The 19,579-nt window shown below is 38.0% G+C and overlaps 1 protein-coding gene across 1 annotated transcript in view; it reads right to left on the bottom strand.

The window, feature by feature from the left end:
• NSF (N-ethylmaleimide sensitive factor, vesicle fusing ATPase) overlaps positions 1-19,579 on the bottom strand; it is a 156,338-nt gene that overhangs the window by 114,313 nt on the left and 22,446 nt on the right. Inside the window, exons 4-8 of the mRNA XM_066262705.1 lie at positions 18,058-18,097; positions 13,075-13,241; positions 8,393-8,500; positions 7,852-7,927; positions 3,998-4,153 (exon numbers count right to left, since the gene is read on the bottom strand). Coding sequence (XP_066118802.1) covers positions 3,998-4,153; positions 7,852-7,927; positions 8,393-8,500; positions 13,075-13,241; positions 18,058-18,097 — 547 coding nt within the window. The remainder of the gene's footprint in view (positions 1-3,997; positions 4,154-7,851; positions 7,928-8,392; positions 8,501-13,074; positions 13,242-18,057; positions 18,098-19,579) is intronic.

Raw genomic sequence — 19,579 nt, 5'->3', positions numbered from 1 at the left:
GCTGAAAACTGAAGTTTCTTTGCAGAAAGAAACTCTATCTTTACCAACAAAAGAGCTACAATGAGAACTGAGGAAATCAATCGTTTATCCTGAGCACTCTCTAAACCTGCAGGTAAAAGACTAAAGACTAAGTGTGGTAAATGTCTGAACAGAGTGTATACTCAGTTATCTGAGTATTCTCAAGGACAGCAACCAGCTGTTGAGTTTGTACTTCCAGATATTGATTGGTTCTGGATGCCCACATTTCTACCCTGGCATTCAAAAGGTACATCTGTTATACCACAAACTAAGGGTTTAAGGAAATTTATAACTAAACATCCATCTTATAGGGGTTGGAGGACATTCTCACTAAATAGCTATGTGGTATCCACTAAGTGCAAGATATAGATCTAGTTTTCTTTGTGAATGCTTTCATAGACTTTCAAAAAGACCTGCTCCAGGATTTGGGTGAGTCTAACAGCTACAGATAAGGAAATAGTAAATAGTACACTGATGAAAGCAATTAACAACAAAAACAAAAGTCTAACAGTGTTTTCAACTGCAGGTACACAAATATCTTCATACAATATCAGAGAGGTTAACTTTGGCTGACCCACACCAACACGTGGATGGGTAGATGAAAATCACTTGTCATATTCTCCCTAAGTAATTAATTCTTTTTCCCGTTTCTATTCATGGCCTTCCTTCCTCTGTCTGTAGGGCTGTATGTGACTTCTCTTCCCCTTTAAGGATTTCCTTGATTTGAATTCTATTAAAATATTATGAAAAAACAGCAAGGTATATACTACATAATTGAAAGTACTTCAAGAGAGAACCTAGCCTGACCAGGTGGTAGTGCAGAGGATAGAGCGTAAACCTGAGACACGGAGGACCCAGGTTTGAAACCCCGAGGTTGCTGGCTTGAGCGTGGGCTCACCAGCTTGAGTGTGGGGTCGCCAGTTTGAGCATGGGATCATAGGCATGACTGAGCCCAAGACTCGCTGGCTTGAAGCCCAAAGTTGCTGGCTGAGCAAAGGGTCAATGGCTCAGCTTGAGCCCCCGCTTCCCCCATCAAGGCACCTATGAGAAGCAATCAATGAACAACTGAAGTACCACAACTATAAGTTGATGCTTCTCATCTCTTTCACTTCCTGTCTGTCCCCCCCCCCTAAAAAAAAAAAGAGAGAGTGAGAAACTAACAGATTGGAAACTAATATAGTACAGGAGACTTATTTCATGTGTATTACCTCATCTAGTCCCCAATTTTACATAACTGTGTGCCTCTGGTTAAGTCTTTCTGTCTTCCTATATCTCATCAACATTCTGTATGCACAGTATATAAATTATATTTTCAATTTTGAAAAATAACATGAAATTTTACAAGCAAAAAGAAAGAACATTACCTAGAAGCATAATTATCAGCCTCATAAATATGACAAAAGATAATTCTAAATTTATCACTTTGTGAACTTTAAATTTTGATTTATAGGCAAAAAGATCCATTTAGTTAAGATTCCTGTTTACAAAGTAGACATAACACTAGACTTCATGGTAAACAATGACTTGGTCTCAAGACAAAAGTAAAAAAACCCTCTGCTTAAATCACAACAAAACAGCCCCATAATTATTCTTTTCTAATCACTATTTTTTTTATTTGAAACTGATTTAACCAATCTTATCCAGTGTCCAACTGGATGCCACAACCATACAGGTTTGTCTATTTAGTTAACAGAGTGAGGGAAATAATCAGCCAATTTTGTTTCCACCTGGAGGGGTGAAAGAAGGTAGGGTATATGAAAAGGACTTGTGTAACATTATTTTATTTCTATCCAAAAGTAGCGATTTGAATTTTGATATGCCTTTACCAAAGCTTAAGAGGACTTTATAACCACACTGCACTTGTGCAATAAGTATACTACTACGGATATTCCTCAAAATTCAAAGGAAAAAAGAAGCCTCTATTGGAAAATAGGAAATGACACATGCATAGCAAGAGAATTATTTCACAGCCATTTCACCATTAAAATAGTAGCTTTAGGACATTGAGAATCTTCATTCGGAAGAAAGAAAATGCCTTTCAACCCAGCTCAAAAGCCAAGGTAGCTTTATATTTATTCTCTTTTAAATCAAATTGATAGCACATGCTTCTTGATGGCAAAAAGCCATGAAAAGAAAAACTATATTACTTTTTAAAAAGAACAGAACTCTTTTTAGCCTTGTTAAATTAGTGTAAAAACATTAAAATATAAATCCATAAAAAGGGTTCTAGATAATAGCATTCACAAATAAAATTCAAATCCATAGTCCTTAGTCAAAAAGTACGTTAATAAAAACAAAAGCATACTATTATAATTCAACTGATTTCAACATGGATTATAGAAACAGACTAAATTCACTCAGAAATTCCATATTGGTTTTGGTTTAATTTCAAATCCTTTGATAGCTGGCAAAATCACAAGTCAACCAAATAAGTTTTATTCCTTTATGAGTTATTTTCCCAAACTCAGACAGAGGCTCTAATGAGCAGGGTTTAGAATGCACGAGCAGAAAACTAGTATCTGCATAACTGATTCCTCCATAGCTTCCAACAGTGAGAAAATTTTTATAATACAATGAAAAGATGTGGCTTTACAGAAGCAGTTATTATTCTACTTGCTGGCTAGACTGTATAATGTTCAAAGACACAGTCATTAGACTCTTTCTGTACCAGAGTGTGCTCTTGAAATCCAAAAAAAAATTCTACAAGAATAACTTACATCATTTAGAGTCATCTTTTTATTTCTACCTATACCTACAATATATTTAAATAATATTTTCATATCTTGATCAAAAAAGCTTTATGGAATTATTGTGCCTCAAAATATACATTGCCAAGATAGTGAACTATCACTTTCTTTACTATTTTCCAAATTAATTCTTTTATTAGGACTTGGCTTTTGTATTTTTCAGATAAAAAAGTATGTCATTGCCATTTCAAGGTGTATAAAACTCAGGTGATGAGGGTCTCTGTCATTTTCTCTTAATTCAATTCCAAACTCGACCTTTACCCACGGAACAGGTGTGTGCTGTGCCTGTAATTTATCAGAGTGAGCGACCAGGCAGAAAAGCTACCAACAATAGAAGGCTACAGGACCAAGCACTTAGTGCCTAGAAAGCAGTTCTTATCCCCACCATTATGAATGATCTTTTATCTCCCAGTAGCAATTTAAAGATAAAGAATGATGAGGGTGAGAGGAGTAATATATTCATATTGCTTCAGTTTTTTTGGATAACATTTTTATACTAATAGTCTGCCAGAAGCTGTTGTTACACATTCCTTTCTGAGATATTCCGTGGCTCACATTCCAATTCAACCTATAATATGGATATGAAAACAGTCATGACAGCATTTCTACTAGGGCAAATAAAGCCACTTCACACAGACAAATTAAGTAAACCTTCAAGAAGAAAGTGATAAATGAATACTGCATTTCTTTGTATGCAGTATGGAAACTCCTATGTATACCCTGTATTCGTCTTATTGGATCAAACTTATCTAATTTAAAAACATGCCAAGTATCCATTTATGAGGTATGAAGATATACTAATTAAGTAATGCAACCAGTACATTATAAAAAAACAGCAGGTAGTGTTGGCCAATGTCCACAATCAGGGTATATCTTACCTAAAGTGGATCTTTATAGTTAGGTGAAATTTCTAAATATTCCCTATGTAAAAACATTCATAAATAACCAAATAAAACTTCTAAATATGTCCAACAGAAAAACATACTTGAGAAATAAATAAAACAAAGCAAAACCAAAAAAATTTCTATGATTTCCCCATAAATTTAAAATGTAATTTTAAAAGTTCTAACACTTCAAAAACACTTTTAGGAAACTGTTTTAAAGGGAAGTTAAAAGAGAAAACTACTTTGGCATGTCTAAAGAATAAGTTCAAAACATTACTACAAAGACTTCATCACACTCATTTTTAAAAAAAGACAGGATTTTTATCAGGTTTTCCTTTTTTAACTCACCCATCTGCTCCACAATCTCTGGAGGAAACACTCGGGAAGCAAATGCTCGTCGGAAAATATCTGAGAACTCTTTGTCTAGACCCCCGATGCCCATTTTCTCAAAGTTCCAGTCAGGGTTGATGATAGACTGGCGGTTTTCCTTGGTTTTAGCTTTGCCTGTGTCAAACGAAGACAACCGAATGACAAGAAGTTCATCAGTGAGGGTGAAAAGACAGCTCCCTGGGCATCCTCAATGAGCAAATCAGGCTCTTAACTGATTTTTTAATAAGGATGAGTTTTGCTATGTGAACTACTTTGGCCCCAATTTTGTTTTGCTAGTAAACTTCCAAAATGACTAGCTAAACTCATGCTGCAGTCCACGTGTAATCAACCCATGGGACTTGGTCTCAGCAACCTTTAATCCTAACCAAGCTAACTAATCTGGTTGATTAGAAGAAATACCATGTACATTTCTGATGAAGAGAACGCTAGCTGCCAGAAATACAACTGAAATATAGGAGTCTCTCAAGGCCCCTAAAGCAAGTGTATTTAAAAATACAAATATTCATCTAGATTAAATTTATAATTGAGTATATAACCTCTCAGCCTGAGAAGATACATTGAATAAGTTTAATGTTTTATTTACTTTTTCTTAACTTGTACTTAAAATCCTAAAATAATCCTAAAGTTTGTAATGATTTCAAAATTATTGTTTTCAAATTCTTTCAGACAAAAATTATTTAACTTAAATGTCATAGTGCCACCTAAAGAAACTCAAGAGAACCACAGTAACTATCACAAACACAGATAATAAAAGTGCCTTACTACACTCTACTATAAATAAAAAAAGTAATATTATAGTTTTTTAATTAGGGAAGAAAAGGTCACATTAGAAAAAGTTTATTTTAGATGGCAGTTTTATGGTGAGAGTTTTGTGGATTTAGCATTTCCTTTACAAAGCTGTGGAATATATTTTTCTTATACTCTACTGCCCTCTTGTGGCCAAATATACTGCATATTAAATCACTACACAATTTTATTTTCCAATGGGAAAAATCTACCAATCACACTTTGCATGAATTACTTAGAAATATCCACATTGTATATTAGTCACACAACTCCCTTAGAATAAGGTACAAAAGGAGTATAAAACATAAGATACGCCTGACCAGGTGGTGGCGCAGTGGATAGAGCATCGGATTGGGATGCGGAAGGACCCAGGTTCAAGACCCCGAGGTCGCCAGCTTGAGTGCGGGCTCATCTGGCTTGAGCAAAGAGCTCACCAGCTTGGACCCAAGGTCGCTGGCTCCAGCAGGGTGTTACTCGGTCTGCTGAAGGCCCACGGTCAAGGCACATGTGAGAAAGCAATCAATGAACAACTAAGAAGTCCCAACGCACAACAAGAAACTGATGATTGATGCTTCTCATCTCTCTCCGTTCCTATCTGTCTCTCCCTGTCTATCTCTGCCTCTGTAAAAAAAAAAAAAAAAAAACACACAAAAAAACCCCACAAAAACATAAAATACAAAAATGTCACTGTAGAAACATTGGATCAATAATAGATTTTGATATATCCTACATTCATAAAATGACATACATAGTCACTAAAAACTATGTTGAAAAAAAGTATTTATTAAGATGCTTGAAATATGTTCAGCAGAAAAAACAAATTACAAAACAATATAAAAAAATAAAATTTTAGAGTTGTATGAGTTGTTTTTGGGTGTCTATCCATATTTTATAAAATAAATATTTTATTTTACAATAAAACAAAAACAGTAAGAGAGAATGATAATATGTGAATCAAGAAAAAAAGGCCACACATTCTAAGAAAGTTAAGTAATCTTAGATGTGATAGCATGCAACCAATGAAGATTCTCTTTCTGTTGGAGTAGACATCAACTTAATTATTAAATCAATCAAAAATAAGAATTGCTGTACAGTTAATGGATTATTATTATTATTCTGGTAAGTTACTCTTCTTAAAGCCCAGTCTGCATTATTTTAATATAATAAAAGTAGGACTGCCTGACCAGGTGGTGGTGCAGTGTATGGCATTGGCCTGGGACGCTTAGGACCCAGGTTCAAAATATTATACCAAGGTTGCCGGCTCAAGCATAGGTTCACCAACTTGGGCACAGACGTGATCCCAAGGTCACTGGCTCAGCTGGAGCCCCTGGGAAAAGGCACATATTAGAAGCAATCAATGAACATATAAAGTGCCGCAACAATGAGTTGATACTTCTCATCTCTCTTCCTTACTGTATGTCTGTCCCTGTCTGTCGTGCTCTTTCTCTCTCGCTGGAAAGAAAAAAAAAAAAAAAAAAGTAGGACAAATGTAGAAGAATAGGGCTGAATGAACCATGAAGCTGTTGGAAAGACTTTTTTCAACTGCACATTCATCACTGAATCATTAACAGAAATGACGCTGCTAGTATTGCACTAAACACACACCAGGTGAGGGACATTCTACAAAATATACTGCTCACAAAAATTAGAGGATATTTCAAAATATGAAGTGATAAGAAAAAAAGAAGCATTTGATTTTTTTTTTATTAAACAAGAACATCAGAAAAGCAAACGACAAGTCAAAGAAAGTTGTTTGATTATGCAAATGAGATGCAAAACCAACTTTGATTTCATTGGTGAAAATGCACTATACAAAAGGCTGAAAGTACTGGAGTATCTGCATGTTCCCTGATCCCCTAATTTTTGTGAGCAGGTAACTGACCAGTTCTCAAGGTCATGAAAGACCCTGAAAGTCTGAGGAACTGTCAGAGATTGGGATCCTGAATTAGATTCTGAAACAGAAAAAGGACATAATGAAAAAACTAGTGATATCAGAATGAAGTCTGTAGTTTAGTTAGTAGCAATGTAACCATAACTTAGTTTTGTTAACTGTACTATGGTTATTTAAGATGTAACATCAGAGGAAACTGGTGAAAGAAATATAGGCATGCTCTGAATTTCTTTTGTAAACTTTTGTAAGCCTAAACTTATCTCAATATAAAAACTTTAAAAATTAATTTTATCTTGATTTTTTTCTTATTTATAGTGTGGTTACTAGCAAATTAAAAATTACATATGTGGCCTGACCAGGCAGTGGTGCAGTGGATAGAGCGTCGGACTGGGATGTGGAAGACCCAGGTTCAAGACCCCAAGGTCTCCAACTTGAGTGCAGGCTCATCTGGTTGGAGCAAAAGCTCACTGGCTTGAGCCTAAGGTCGCTGGCTCGAGCAAGGGGTTACTCGGTCTGCTGAAGGCCCACGGTCAAGGCACATATGAGAAAGCAATCAATGAACAGCTAAGGTGTTGTAACACGCAAAGAAAAACTAATGATTGATGCTTCTCATCTCTCCGTTCCTGTCTGTCCCTGTCTATCCCTCTCTCTGACTCTGTCTCTGTAAAAAAAAAAAAAAAATACATATGTGGCTCACGTTATACTTCTATTGGACAATGCTGATCTAGTGAAGGTTTTAAACTTTTCTACATTGGCACATTATGATTTTGTGAAGAGCTTTCTCAAGGGAGGTCTCTTATTCTCCTTCCTATTATATATATATATATATATATATATATATATATATTTATTTATTTATTTATTTATTTATTTTCCCATTGATTTGAAAGAGAGAGGGGAAGGGAGAGAGAGAAGCATCAACTCATTGTTCCATTTAATTGTGCACTCATTGGTTGCCTCTCATGTGTGCCCTGATTGGGGATTGGATCCAATTGATCTCAGTGTGCAGGGACAATGCTCTACCCACTGAACATGACCAGGGCCTTCCTTCCAATTTGAAAATCACTGTAATTGAGTCACATATAATAACAGAGATGACCCCACTACATTCAGAATCTTCTAAAAACTCTCTTACCAATAAGATTTAGTGATGAATTTTCTGCTTTTTCAAATGCAACTTGACTGTTTCCAACAACCAATCCTACTTCAATCTGTACAGAAAGACAATAATTAGTAGTTTAATAGCAGATTTATGAATGTATCAAAGCAAAGACAAGAACAAAGGGAAAATAAGGTCTCTGAGCAGAGCAAATTTTCAAACTACCATCTAAGTTACATTTACTTTTGTCATAACTACGTTCCAATTATTGCTATTCTCTTTATTTCAATGCATATATTTTTTCATAATGCCTGTCGTACTGTTTTTATTTACAACACATATCATCTGCATTCAACCAGGATTACAAATTTCAAATTACCATTAGGTCTGCAAATAACTGTATTTTACGCTAAGCTTTATAACAATGCTCGCTATAAAAGAAATTTCCTCTCACTATCATAAAAAAGTACATAAAAGAAAGAAATCACTGAGCAACAGAATGGGTAGGAAATTTATTAATCTGCACAATTCGTATCATAATGTGTATCTAATAAAAATTATTAGAAATAAAACATACCTTCTGTCTTTTACCTGTCGCAGGCTCTCCCTTCAGGATGCTGGGATCCATGGCTTCAATATCTTTTACTAGTAAACCAAAGAGCTTTTCATTGAAGCTAAACACAAGCTATGTAGAAAAGAGGTAAAAGCATAAAATCACTTTATGATATAATGGCTTTGGCACTCACATCATCACCAATGTTTCCCAAATGCAAAACAGCTTTGTTCAGTGTGCTCCTCTTAAATCTGCTCCATGGGCAAACCACCCATCTAGCCAATGAGAGGAGAAGGGAACTAACATTTATTGAGTTGTACCAAACAATCACCATGGGGGGGGGTACGTCATTAATATTTACAAACTCTCTTGGAAACAGAAAGTATTCCTCAGTTTTAACTCACGAGGGAGCTGAGATCCAGAGAGGGGCTGAGCAATGGGACCCAGAGTCACAATAAAGGATAGTGCCATGACTCAGCCTGGGTCTGTGACTCTGATAGCCATGCTTTTCTACAACCAATACAAAATGCCTGCCATACAAGTGCAGAGACAACATCTGATGCACTCTTTTGCCAAGTATTTACTGCATGCCTTCCACAAGCTAGGCCCCCTTCTGAATGCTGGGGGATACAGGCAAAGCTGACTGTAAATCCTGCCACTACTACCTACTACAAAAAGGAATAAATACTAAGTGATTTGGGGAAAGGTATTTATTTCTTTTTTGTATTATGAAGAATTTTCTTTTTCGTTTTTGTTTTTTTTTTGAGGATTTTCTTTCATGGCTTTATAGATGTCCACATGTTATTAGGTATAAAATTACTATAAATACCAAAGCATTTTCTATTAAACATTCTTTCAAGCATTTTCTACTATAATACAAAGCTAAAGGAAAAGGTAAAAACAATAAAGTTTTTGGCAAGGTGACCTACTAGTCCAAAAGTGTAGGAATCCAGAGGAATAAATATAGGATAGCCCAAAATGCAATGAACACATAGTCAATAAATTATCAACTGAAGGTCCTCTTGGGTAGCCTTCTTGGACCATTTAATCCAAAGCAGAACCACAGTGGCTCCCTAGTGCCTCATCCCATTCTACTTATGTCCAAGTACTTAACAGTTGCATTGCTTGCATTGGTTGCATGCTCGATGGTCATTGTGCCAATACACTGTTTGGCCTTGTCAAATGTATATAAGGACACTAAGGGAAAAAAAGAAGCATTTTTTTAAAATGACAGGGACACCAACTACTTGCTGTGTTTCAAGTAATTAAAGTTTCACCTAAATGAATCATAACAGAACTTGACCAATATTTCTTATTTTCTTCCTTCCCAAACTAGAAAGTAAGCTCTATGAGAGTAGGGATCATGTGTATTTTGTTCACTGCTAATCTGTAGTGCCTAAAATAGTGGCTAGAACATACTAGATATTCAATAAATATTTGTTTAATTAATTGATCAGTTGACTAGTAAGTTCTTGTCTCAGTTAGGCCCCTGGATGTGTAGCCAGGGGCATGCCATTTACCTTCTATGGACCTAAAATCCCTCACTTGCAAAATAAGGAGGTTAGGCAAGATAAACTCTGAGGTTCATTCCAATTCTAGTATTCTTAAAAATAATGGTAAGTGGGCCCTGGCCAGTGGCTCAGCGGTAGAGCGTCGGCCTGGCGTGCGGGGGACCCGGGTTCGATTCCCAGCCAGGGCACATAGGAGAGGCACCCATTTGCTTCTCCACCCCCCACCCCCACCCCCTCCTTCCTCTCTGTCTCTCTCTTCCCCTCTCGCAGCCCAGCCGGGGCTCCATTGGAGCGGGGATGGCCCAGGCGCTGGGGATGGCCCCTTGGCCTCTGCCCCAGGCGCCAGAGTGGCTCTGGTCTCGGCAGGGCGCCCCTGGTGGGCAGAGCATCGCCCCTGGTGGGCGTGCCGGGTGGATCCCAGTCGGGCGCATGCGGGAGTCTGTCTGTCTCTCCCCGTTTCCAGCTTCAGAGGGATACAAAAAATAATAATAATAATAATGGTAAGTGTACTGTGTCCTTTTCCTGTTGATCAGTACTTCAGTTTCAACTCACAAAAGTTTGATATCACTGTGTGGATTATCGAATTCTTAGAGTTTTGTTCTAGATCTATGCCACCGAACAAGAATATGAAAATAAATAACACTCTTTCACTTCAATAACTCTTTCCTTCTACCAATTCCCTTGTTCCCCACCTTACATACCCTCCCATGTGAGACACTGCAAGGCAGTCCAGGTAAGTCATTAGAGATCAGCACGCTATAAGCAAAGATTATCAAATGCTGTAGTCTCAGGATCCCTTTATAAGCCTAAAAATGTCTGAGGACCCCCAAAAGCCTTTGTATGAATTATATCTATTGATATTTACCATATTAGAAATTAGAACAAAAAAGCTTAAAATTTATTAATCTAAAAATAAATAAATCCATATGTTAACAAAAATAACATTTTTAATTTATAAAATACTTTCTATTTTCCAAAATAAAAAACACAAGCTGGAAGAGTGGCACCGTCACATTTTCATAAATGGAAAACAGCTGGACCACATGTCCACATCAGCAGTCGATGTGCTGCTACACTAGCTCGTATCTATATACAAACTTCACTGTCTCTGCTCATAAGAGAATAAGAGGGAAAAGACACGTGTCTTCATATTAATATGAAAATAGTTTTGACTTTGCAACCCCCCTGAAAGAGCCTCAGAGACCCCCAGAGGCCTTAGGACCACACTTTGGAGACAACTGCTATGGAGCTATGGTAAGAGGAAGGAATTAGGAATGCTTAAGAAGAGTCATGCCCTGGTCATGAAGCTGAGTTGGTGAGAGAGAGCATTATCCCAATACACCAAGGTTATAGGTTCGATCCCCAGTCAGGGCACATACCGGAATCAACCAATGAATGCATGAATAAGTTCAACAACAAACTGAACATTTCAAAAAATTGAAACTTAAACAAAAAATTTTTAAGTCACAAAGAAGAAAACAAATGTAAAGCACAAAAGAAAGCAGTGATTATTTATGTATCTATGTGTACAAACAGCAATATATGAATTCACATATTTTTTAAGAGTATAATTTTAAAAGGGCAGAATTTCTTCTTAGAAGATTAACAATATGTTTTATTATTATTATTATATTGATTTGAGAGAGAGAGAGAGAGGAAAAGAGACAGGGAAAAAGAGAACATTGATCTGCTCCTGTATATGTCCTGACTGGGGATCAAATCAGCAATCTCTGTGCTTCAGGACTATGCTCTGCTATCTGGCCAGGGCATATCTTTAATTAAAGTTTTCATTATTGATTTTAGAGAGAGAAAGGAAGATGGAGGGAGGGAGGGAAGGAGGGAAGGGGGAGGGAGAAGGAAGGGAGGGAGAAGGAAGGGAGGGAGGGAGGGAAGGAGGGAAGGGGGAGGGAGAAGGAAGGGAGGGAGAAGGAAGGGAGGGAGGGAGGGAGGGAGGGAGGGAGGGAGGGAGGGAGGGAGGGAGGGAGGGAGGGAGGAAAAGGGAAGGAAAGGAAAAGGGAAGGGAAGGGAAGGAAAAGGGAAGGGAAGGGAAGGAAAAGGGAAGGGAAGGAAAAGGGAAGGGAAGGGAAGGGAAGGGAAGGGAAGGGAAGGGAAGGGAAGGGAAGGGAAGGGAAGGGAAGGGAAGGGAAGATTCTGATTTGTCATTCCACTCATTTATGCAGTCATTGGTTGATTCCTGTATGTACCTTGACCAGGGACCGAATGGGGACCTTGGCATACAGGATGATGCTCGAATCAACTAAGCTACCAAGTCAGACGGCAATGTCAGTTTTTTTTATTTTAATTTTTTATTTTTTATTCAGTGAAAGGAAAGGAGGCAGAGACAGACTCCTGCATGTGCCCTGATCAGAATCCACCTGGCAAACCCACTAAGGGGCAATGCTCTGCCCATCTGGGGCATTGCTCCATTGCTAAGCAACCAAGCTCTTCTTAGCACCCAAGGCAGAGGCCATGGAGCCATCCTCAGCACCAGGGGCCAACTTGCTCCAATCAAGCCATGGCTGCAGGAGGGGAGGGGAGGGGAAGACAGAGAGACAGAGAGAGAGAAAGAGAGAGAATGAGAGAAGCGAGGGGGGGAGGGGTAAAGAAACAGATGGGTGCTTCTCCTGTGTGCCCTGACCAGGAATTGAACCTGGGACATCCAAACACTAGGCCAATGCTCTGCCAGGCTGATGCTCTACCAGGCCAATGCTCTACCACTGAGCCAACCGGCCAGGACCACAATATCATTTTAAAGGAGAGAAAATCAGGGCTCCAGCAGTTCTATAAAAAACCTGAAAATATATATACCTAATTTCTTTAAGATTCTTAAAGAGGTTCACAACCAAAAAAAGTTAAGAGCTACTTTCCTACAGAAATATGTCAGTAAAAGAGAAAGATACCTAAAGTCTAAACAGATGCCTCATAATGAGCAAAGAAGAAATTTGAGTCATGTATGTTTGCAATTATCTCAAATTTACAGATAGAAAAGCTGCTGTAACTATATATGACATAGTAACCTAACGCAAACTTCAGAATTTTCCTGAACATTTTCCTCACTTGTTATCACTCATCTTAGATAGTCACCTTTCATATGCAAAGCTCCTCTCAGTTTTTTAAAAGTAGAACAATTTTGGACAACTGCAGGAATTAGAATGCCTATAAAGTGAAAGGAATGACAGAAAATTTCCAAACTACCTGTTGTCCCACTGAGAATGCCTGGTTGTTGAACTGCTGAATAAATTCTGCTGCCATCTTGTCAGTATCATAAGGGTTGGAGTCGATGCTTTTTTTCTGCAGGAAATCAATCTCGATGGTCATTGTGCCAATACACTGTTTGGCCTTGTCAAATGTATATAAGGACACTAAGGGAAAAGAAGAAGCACTTTTTTAAAATGACAGGGACACCAACTACTTGCTGTGTTTCAAGTAATTAAAGTTTCACCTAAATGAATCATAACAAACTTGAGCAAAACGGGGCTTTACATAGCTTTCCTTGAAGGGAAACAGGCACAGATTTTAAAAAATAGTAATAACCACTAGTGATTTTCTTCCCCATCTGAATTAAATAGAACATACTGAACAAAAACTCTCCTACTTTATTCCTCACCTGACTCTTAAGGGAAATCACAGCCCCCTGCTGCCCCCAAGAGACCTCTTTTGAATTAGCACCCTCTTCATACCACACTCCTACCTTACCTATGCCTACATCTCTACCTACATAGGACCAGCTTCCTACTTTGATGGCCTCCACACCCTTTCTTGTCTTAGTTTACCACCTGATCGCTTGGTTTTATCATTCTTCTCATTAAGTCTGTTTGATTCACCTTTTAAAAAGCTGACTTTAGGCCCTGGCTGGTTGGCTCAGCGGTAGAGCGTCGGCCTAGCGTGCGGAGGACCCGGGTTCGATTCCCGGCCAGGGCACACAGGAGAAGCGCTCATTTGCTTCTCCACCCCTCCGCCGCGCTTTCCTCTCTGTCTCTCTCTTCCCCTCCCGCAGCCAAGGCTCCATTGGAGCAAGAATGGCCCGGGCGCTGGGGATGGCTCTGTGGCCTCTGCCTCAGGCGCTAGAGTGGCTCTGGTCGCAACATGGCGACGTCCAGGATGGGCAGAGCATCGCCCCCTGGTGGGCAGAGTGTCGCCCCCTGGTGGGCACGCTGGGTGGATCCCGGTCGGGCGCATGCGGGAGTCTGTCTGACTGTCTCTCCCTGTTTCCAGCTTCAGAAAAATGCAAAAAAAAAAAAAAAATTAAATAAATAAATAAATAAATAAATAAAAAGCTGACTTTACAATCAAGATAAGCATTTCTGGTAGGAGAATGCTTTAAACATAATTTAAGCCACAAAACACATCAAGACTTATAATTTTGAATGTTCAAACCTTTCACAACAAAATTTATCTACATTAAAAGTTAAATTTAACACTCTTAACCCTATATTTATAAAAAATAAGCTTAAATGCTCGCTTCAGCAGCACATATACTAAAACAATAAGCTTAAGAAAATTAGAAACCTAAGCTATATCCCCACCTATTTTCTCATTAGATCTAACAAGTGTTCACTTTTATTTATGCTAACATCTGCAAACAGAGAACCCCGGCTTCACGCACTGACTGACTCTACTTTGGTGCAGAACTCCCTCACTGCCTTAGCTTTTCACTGTGCTTTATATGAGGGGGTGAGAGTTAAGGGAATCACTTATGTCAGTTTTTCATAAAATATGGCTGATAAGAACTACTTAAGGGTGATTGTTACAACCTCTGACCTCAGCATTCCAGGTCAATGCTTTATCCACTGCACCACCACAGGTCAGGCCAGGAATCTCTTTTTCAAAAATGAACTCCACAAATGTTTCTTTCAGGCAAGTTTAGAAAGCACTAATTATACAACCCTCTCTACCAGCTATCTATATCTGAAGTAATTCCTTTTATTTTTACCCCCAATCAAAAAGATTTATCTCGGCCCTGGCCGGTTGGCTCAGTGGTAGAGCGTCGGCCTGGTGTGCAGGAGTCCGGGGTTCAATTCCCGGCCAGGGCACACAGGAGAAGCGTCCATCTACTTCTCCACCCCTCCCCCTCTCCTTCCTCTCTGTCTCTCTCTTCCCCTCCTGCAGCCGAGGCTCCATTGGAGCAAAGATGGCCTGGGCGCTGGGGATGGCTCTGTGGCCTCTGCCTCAGGCGCTAGAATGGCTCTGGATGCAACAGAGCGATGCCCCGGAGGGGCAGAACATTGCCCCCTGGTGGGCATGCCGAGTGGATCCCGGTCGGGTGCATGCAGGAGTCTGTCTGACTGCCTCCCTGTTTCCAGTTTCAGAAAAATGAAAAAAAAAAAAAGAAAGAAAGAAAGAAAGAAAGAAAAAGCTTTATCTCTCATACTACTTACACACAATAAAAGAAAAAGCCAGCTAAAGATAACCCCAATATTTAAGTTCTAACTCAGCAAAAAAGTATCCTCAAACAAATATTCAGACATATGATAAAAGACCTAAAATCAGACTATTAGAACCTAAAAACATAAATAGACAAATACAAAAAAGTCCAATCAGAGTTTGTTGAACTCAGGAAAGAAATTGAAAGATGAAATTATTTTAACAGTGAAGAATAGGTACAAGTGCCCAAGAGAGAACATACTCATTAATATTAATAAGAGGCAGTGAAGAATAACAGAAAAACAACCAATATAATAAAAAAATAAGATAAACAATTTACAAAGAAGAGAGAGAAAGTGGTTATAATGGAAGACAGGCAGAGAAGGTCCAACATAGATATAATTGGAACCCCTAAGAAGAAAATCAAAACAATTGGACTGGGACTAATATTTTAAACCATAATCTATGAAAATGTTCTAGAAATAAAAGAAAACTTAAACCTACATTTTAAAACAACCTCTTGTATACCTGGGTTGTTTACCTAGAATGACCAATTCCAAAAAAATATCCTAATAAGGATATTAGCTTTTAAAGACAGAAAAATCCACAGGGTCCAGGAAGAAAAATCAAATTACTTATATAAATAAGATTAGACTGGTATCAGAACTCTAAAGAGCATCATACAAAGCAGGGCACTTGTGATGTAGAATTTTCAAGAAATTTAAGAAAAGATAACAAGCCAAGTACTTTATATCCAGACAAGCTGCAGTTAGAATATCAAAGACATAGAAAATAAATATGCAACAACTTAGGGAACACTGTACATATATATATATATATATACACACACACACACACACACACACACACACACACACACACACTTCCTGGAGAAATCTACTGAAGGATAGGTTTTTATCCAACCAAATAGAAACTATCAAAAGGTCTGAGCACGATCATTTAAGACTTAATTATAGAGTTAAGACTAAAAAAGTATAGGTCATGTGGGAAGAACAGCGTGTAAACATTATGCTCTGACACAGCAGAAAGAAAACAACCAACAAAATGGCAGGAGAAAGGGGAAGATAGAATACGATGAACGTTAACTATTGTATCGGTAACAGATGAGAGTCAAAGAATGTCATTTAGAAGTGAAAGAACAAGTTTTTTTGAAAATGATAAGTAATAAAGAAAAGATTGGGGTACTAAGGGCACTATGAGAGGTATAAATGCAAAAGTAATAAACTAAAACAAAAATATAACTATTCCTAAATACCAAAATAATAATTTTAAAACAGCAAAGACAACATACTAAATAGAGACAACTAAAACATGAAGGGCCAGAATTAAGATCAAACATGTTAGTTGTATCAATAACTGTAAATGGGCTTAATAAAACGTATTAAAAGAAGAAGATTTTCAAATTAGCTTAAAACAAAACCCAATTCTGTTATATACAACAGACACATTTAAAACAGTGATTCAAAAAAGCTAAAAGTAAAACAATGGGCAAAGATATAGTGAGAAAATTGAAAACAATAAATATATTAAACCAGAAAAAGGACATTACATAATATAGCTAAAAGCCACAATTTACAATAAAAAAATTAACAGTTCTGAATATCTACATACCAAATAACACAGAAACTACTATGTCAAGTAGAAAGTACAGGAGATACAAAGGAAAAACAGAAAAACACTAATAAAAGATTTAAACACAGTACTCTAAGTGCAAGACAGGTCAAGTAACTAAAAATAACAAAGAGCCTGACCAGGCGGTGGCGCAGTGGATAGAGTGTTGGACTGGGATGTGGAGGACTCAGGTTCGAGACCCCGAGGTCGCCAGCTTGAGCGTGGGCTCATCTGGTTTGAGCAAAGCTCACCAGCTTGAGCCCAAGGTCACTGGCTTGAGCAAGGGGTTACTCAGTCTGCTGAAGCCCCACAGTCAAGGCACATATGAGAAAGCAGTCAATGAATAACTAAGGAACCACAGTGAAGAATTAATGTTTCTCATCTCTCTCCATTCCTGTCTGTCTGTCCCTATCTGTCCCTCTCTCTGACTCTCACTCTATCTCTGTAAAAAAAAAGAATATAGAAGATCTAAACAGCATAGTAATAAAGTAGAGCTTGTGTATATATATCACTATATCCTGATAACATAGAATATACCTCCCTCTCAGTGTACCTGAATCATTTTCTTTCATGTGTGTGTATAAATGAAACATAAGATTTACCTTCTTGGCAAATTTCAAGTACATATTCAATCTAGTTCCGTTAACTGTGGTCACCAAGCAGTACATTTGATCATCAGAACTTATTCATCTTGTATAACTGAAACTTTGTACCCTTTGACTAACAACTCCACATGTATAAATGTATTCCTCAAAATGTCATGATCATGAAAGAAAAAAATCATGCACAAACACCAGTGCCTAGAAAGAGTTCTCTGGTTAATTTTTCAGTCTCCAATTAATTCATCCAATCCTGTTCTATCTTAGCACTTTTACACAGAGCGCCTAAGGTAGTATTTGTGTACATATTTACCTTGTACATATCATGTGAGGCATGAACATGTGGATACTGTATTCTTTCCCCCATTAGATTGTAGTTTCCAGGCAGAATAGCAAGCAGATAAAGAGATAGGGCTGTAGGGTACCCAAATTCTTTACCATCCAGTCGCATACATCTACCAGTAATATAATTATCGTGAATGTGTAACGACCTAACAACTAGTAAAAGGAAATTGTACAGATTTCATATCTATGAGAAAATCATAAAGAAAATCTCCCTTAGGTAGCTAAAATATTTACCTACCTTCTATTTCTTGCCCAATAGAAAGTCCAGCCCATTTTCGCTGTAAAATAAAACAGAAAAAAGACTCTTAAAGCCAAATTAAGCAAAATTAGATAGATGAGGAAAAGAGGAATTTATCTGAATTTCAGGAACATATTCAAAAACCAAACCTTAGTATGCTCTTACATGTTGAATTGTGTCCCACAAAAAGATAGCTGAAGCCTTCACCCTGGCACCTGTGAATGTGACTGTATTTGGAAATAGGTGTTTGTACATAGAGTCAGGTTAAGATGAGGTCATATAAAATTAGGGTGGGTCCTAAGTCAATATGACTGGTATCCTTAAGGGAAGATACAGACACATGAGAAGAAAGTCATGTGACAATGGAGGCAGAGACTGAAGTGATACATCTACCAGTCAGAAAACATCAAGAATTGTCAACACCAGAAGCTAAGCATGGAACAGATTTTTCCCTCGGGCTTTCAGAGACAGTGTGGTCCTGCGGGCACCTGGATTTCAGATTTCCAATCTCTGGAACTGTGAGAATAAATTTGTTGTTGTAAACCACCCAGTTTGTGGTACTTTGTTAGAGCAGTCTAGGAAACTTATGTGCTACAGTTGATATCTGAACATCCATCCCAAAACATACAAAGCTTGCCTTTTTACAGTAAAGCCAGCACCACGGGTACAGCTCCTTTGCACAATATAACATTCCTGAAGGTATTTGTAGTATCAGATAATATTTCAGTATTCTAAATGTATTGTGGTTACTTACACTGTTATAGTATCTCAAAAAGAAAGACATTCAGTTCATAAAAACAAATTAAAGCTGGTCAGACAATGTATACTGAAACCCAAGCAGGGATTCAAATCATCAGATGGTCACAACTAGTCTTTGTGTACTGTCCAAAGGATTTCAAGACTTTTAAGCCAGACTTGAGACTTCAGCTTCTCTCAGGTTGTGACTAGTTATAATGGCAATAATGTACAGAGGCAGGCCAGTCTGGGTAGGCAGGAATTCAGGACTGCTTGCTATAGATTCAAAATTAGTAATCGCTGATAACATTCCAAAGAACAGTGAGAAAAATAATTTTTGGCTAAAAATCAACAGTTTGTCTATTCAGCTGAACATTGTGGGTTTTGTGGTAGATAGTTAAGAGGACGCTGAATTTTAAATATGTGCAACACTCAGCGCTCTCCCTTCCAGCTTTCTCACTGTAGGCCGCTTCTCCCTCCTCCTTGCCCCTGACACCCTCTTCTGTAACATCCCGCTTTCACTCACAGACAACCTGAAATTTAGCTGCAGGCTGGCTAAGCCCGGACTTGGGGTCACAGAGAAGTCACAATTAGGTTCTGTACCTCAATCCCAAAAACAGCCTCAAGGGGTAATAATAATAGTATCTGTGGTATGGGGTTGTTTTGAGAATAAGCGAATGCATGTAAAAGTACTTAAAATCATATCTCCCCTACAGTAAATGTTGGGGAAAGTATTTTTAATAGCAGAGAGACAAGGAGGAATAGTCAAAAACCCCATTTCTGAGTG

The sequence above is a fragment of the Saccopteryx bilineata genome, chromosome 2 (genome assembly GCF_036850765.1).
Source record: "Saccopteryx bilineata isolate mSacBil1 chromosome 2, mSacBil1_pri_phased_curated, whole genome shotgun sequence".
NCBI lineage: Eukaryota > Metazoa > Chordata > Mammalia > Chiroptera > Emballonuridae > Saccopteryx > Saccopteryx bilineata.
Note: the sequence above shows the minus strand (reverse complement) of the source record. Positions and strands in the feature narration are given on the sequence as shown.